The following is a 2,974-nucleotide window of genomic DNA, read 5'->3' on the forward strand; positions in this document are numbered from 1 at the left end:
GGGATAGAGGTGGAGGGGTTAGTATCGTCCTTTTTGGGAGAACGTCTTACCTCGTTGACAATGTAGATAGTGGAGGTAGTAGGATCCTCCACTTCAAAGGGGTCTTGAGGTTTGGTCAAATCCATGATCATGATTGTCCTACACTGCTGTTCCATCTTTGCCTGCTTTGCTTCCTCAAACTTGAGCATCTCGCTTTCGATCTTATAGGTGGATTGGCTATGGTTATCGCTAATTGTGATCTCGCCACGACCTACATCAATCAAAGCTTTGCAAGTAGCGAGAAAATCTCTCCCTACGATTAGAGGGACATTCTTGTCTACTTTCATGTCAAGCACAATAAAATTGGCGGGAAAAATGAAATCATCTATTTTCACTAAGACATCCTCAATCATACCAAAAGATTTTATGGTCGAGTTATCGGCCAACCTGAGTGTTACGTGTGAATTTTTGAGTGGCCCAATGATGAGCTTTTCGTAGTACTTGAGCGGCATGAGATTGATGGAAGATCCTAGATCACATGGGGCCTTGTCAACCTTCCCCTCTCCAATCCGGCATCGGATAATGAATTGGCCCGAATCTCTCTGCTTCACTGCCTTCTCCTTTCTCACTGCAATGATTTGGTAGCTTAAGGTCGGCTTTTGTCGGCTTTCTCTTTCTCATCACTGCCTCCCTTAGTAGCTTCGCATATTTAGGTATTTCCTGCAACGATTCAACTAGAGGAATGTTAGTATGAACTTTACAAAACATGTTCAAAAAATGTTTGAACTGCTCTTCGAGCTTAAACTTCCTCTTTGGCTGGAAAGGTAGCACAATCCCATTATGCCGCACGAGTCCTTGCTGAGCGGGTGCTTCTGCCTTCTCTGTGGCGGCCCGCCGCGTAGTGTGCGGCGGTCCGCCGGCGGCTGGGCAGACTCCATTCTGGGCTTCAGTGGCGGTCCGCCGCGTGGTGTGCGGCGGTTCGCCGGCGTCTGGGCAGTCCCCAGTTTTCTGCTTTGCCACCCACTTTTTGTTGACGTCGTCCACTAGTGCGGCTGCCTTTGCCCTGTCCTCATCTAACTTCTTTTGGATTTGCTCCATCTGCGTGTTGATGTTGGTTATGGCAGTCGAGATCGTGTTCATTTCCTGCTCGAGGTTGTTTATTCTAGCTTCGACCACTCCGATCTTGGTGTCATTAACCTTCATGTCTTGCGCGATTACCTCCAAGATCCTTGTGATCCCTTGTTCATACTTTTCCTCCTTCTTGAGTGTCTCAACTACTCCTCCCTTGCTAACATTAAATCCTGCGGGGGGTTGCAAGTAATTATTGTTAGAATAAGAGAGATTAGGATGAGGTCGGTTTCCATTATAATTATTGAAATTACCACCCCCCTGGTTAGGGCGATAGTTGTTGTTGTAATTTCTATTGGGGCCGCCTCCTTGTATGTAGTTGATTTCTTCCACTATCGGGGTAGGAGTTTCAGGCTTAGAGACTGCTATAATGGAGGTTGGTGGAATCGGGTCCTCCTTCCTTGATGAATCCATTTGGTCCACCCTAACTCGAAGCTCGGCCAATTCCTTTGCAAAGGAGCTTTCCTCGGCTTCTTCAACTGCAGCTATCCTCTTCACCGTCATGGCTTCCTCACCTGACTTCCTTAAGAACCCTCCATTTGCACCTGAATCAAGCATAGCACAAATTTTCTCGTTAAACCCATTATAGAGAATCCCTACCTGGTGGTCCACGGTGAAACCATGGTTAGGGCACTTTCGGAGAAGGGCTTTGAAACGAGCAAATGCCTCATAGAGGGGTTCGTCCTGGCCTTGGATGAATTGGAAGATCTCGCTTTTGAGCTTCAAAATTGTGCCCGGCGGATAATACTTGTCGAGGAAGGCAGCTACAATGTCCTTCCATGTGGAGACCTTTTCTCTAGGCATACATTCAAACCACTCTTTAGCAGAATCAGTTAATGAAAAGGGGAAGAGTCTTACCCTTATGGCATCGTCGTCGACACCGTTCAGTTTGAGAGTGTTTGCGATCTCCACAAATTTGGAGAGATGGCGGTTAGCATCCTCTGTAGCCCTACCTGCAAAAGGAGTTTGCTTGACCCTTTGAATAAGGGGCATGCGTAACTCGAAATTATTAACGTCAATACGAGGTCCTTCGGGAAAGGTGATTATTCCACTTGATTGAACATGTTCATCACGGGTTGTATCTCCTGATTCTTCTTTTCCAGAGCCTCTCGGGCCGCCCTTTCCGCATCTCTCTCATCCATCAGTAGCTTCACCATTTCCTGCAGTTTCTCGATGTCCGTTCGGTCACCCATTGTTCCTGATCCTTTTTCACTTCTTATTTTCCTACGAGTTCTCTCAAGTTCTAAATCGAGCGGTTCTAGGCTGTCCTTCCCAGAGCGCGTTCGCATACAAAACCTGCAAGAACCAAAAACAAAAACGAATTAAAAACTAAAATTAAAAACTGAAAGAAATTAAAGTCCAAAGTAGCAAAATTATCCGTTTGAAGATATCACTCCGAAGTGAATTGTCTTCTCCGGCAACGGCGCCAAAAACTTGATGCACTATTTATTAGCACTAAATAAACCTGCAAGTATACAGAGTATATATAGTATAGCTAAAGGTTAGTACCGGATATCGAACACGGGGAAGACGAACATAAAGTGTCTATCCTCTACTAAGACTCAAATACTATCTGGAAAAACAATTGGGTTTTGAAAACTTTTGAAAAACTAAAAACAATAGAAAGCATAGACCAACTAAAAGCGAATAAAACACAGAGAAAGACGATAGAGATAAGGGAATCCCAGGGATGTGTGTTCACAGTTATGGTTATACAAAATTCCAACTACAATACCCTAGCACAGTTTATACTTTGAAAGGACGAGTCACCTAGCTTATGCTCATGCGATACAAATGTTGATTACAAGATTAGGGTTGTCAATCCTAACACGTAACTCCAAAAAGCTCCTAAGACCCTTGAAAAGTC

The 2,974-nt window shown here is 44.8% G+C and overlaps 1 protein-coding gene and 1 non-coding gene across 2 annotated transcripts; one reads left to right on the top strand and one right to left on the bottom strand.

Annotated features, from left to right (window-relative positions):
* Positions 1–50: 50 nt before the first annotated feature.
* On the bottom strand, positions 51–2,100 carry LOC125198469 (the record flags this gene model as incomplete). The annotated part of the gene is made up of 2 exons (XM_048096808.1): positions 534–2,100; positions 51–250 (listed from the first exon to the last, which is right to left on the bottom strand). Coding segments are annotated over exons 1-2 (1,767 nt in total), but the record flags the coding sequence as incomplete, so codon positions are not given.
* LOC125198470 lies at positions 1,724–1,830 on the top strand. The gene has a single exon (XR_007172410.1). It is a non-coding gene; the product is annotated as a small nucleolar RNA R71 (small nucleolar RNA).
* Positions 2,101–2,974: the final 874 nt, after the last annotated feature.

Source organism: Salvia hispanica, unplaced genomic scaffold, assembly GCF_023119035.1.
Source record: "Salvia hispanica cultivar TCC Black 2014 unplaced genomic scaffold, UniMelb_Shisp_WGS_1.0 HiC_scaffold_1494, whole genome shotgun sequence".
Classification (NCBI taxonomy): Eukaryota; Viridiplantae; Streptophyta; class Magnoliopsida; order Lamiales; family Lamiaceae; genus Salvia; species Salvia hispanica.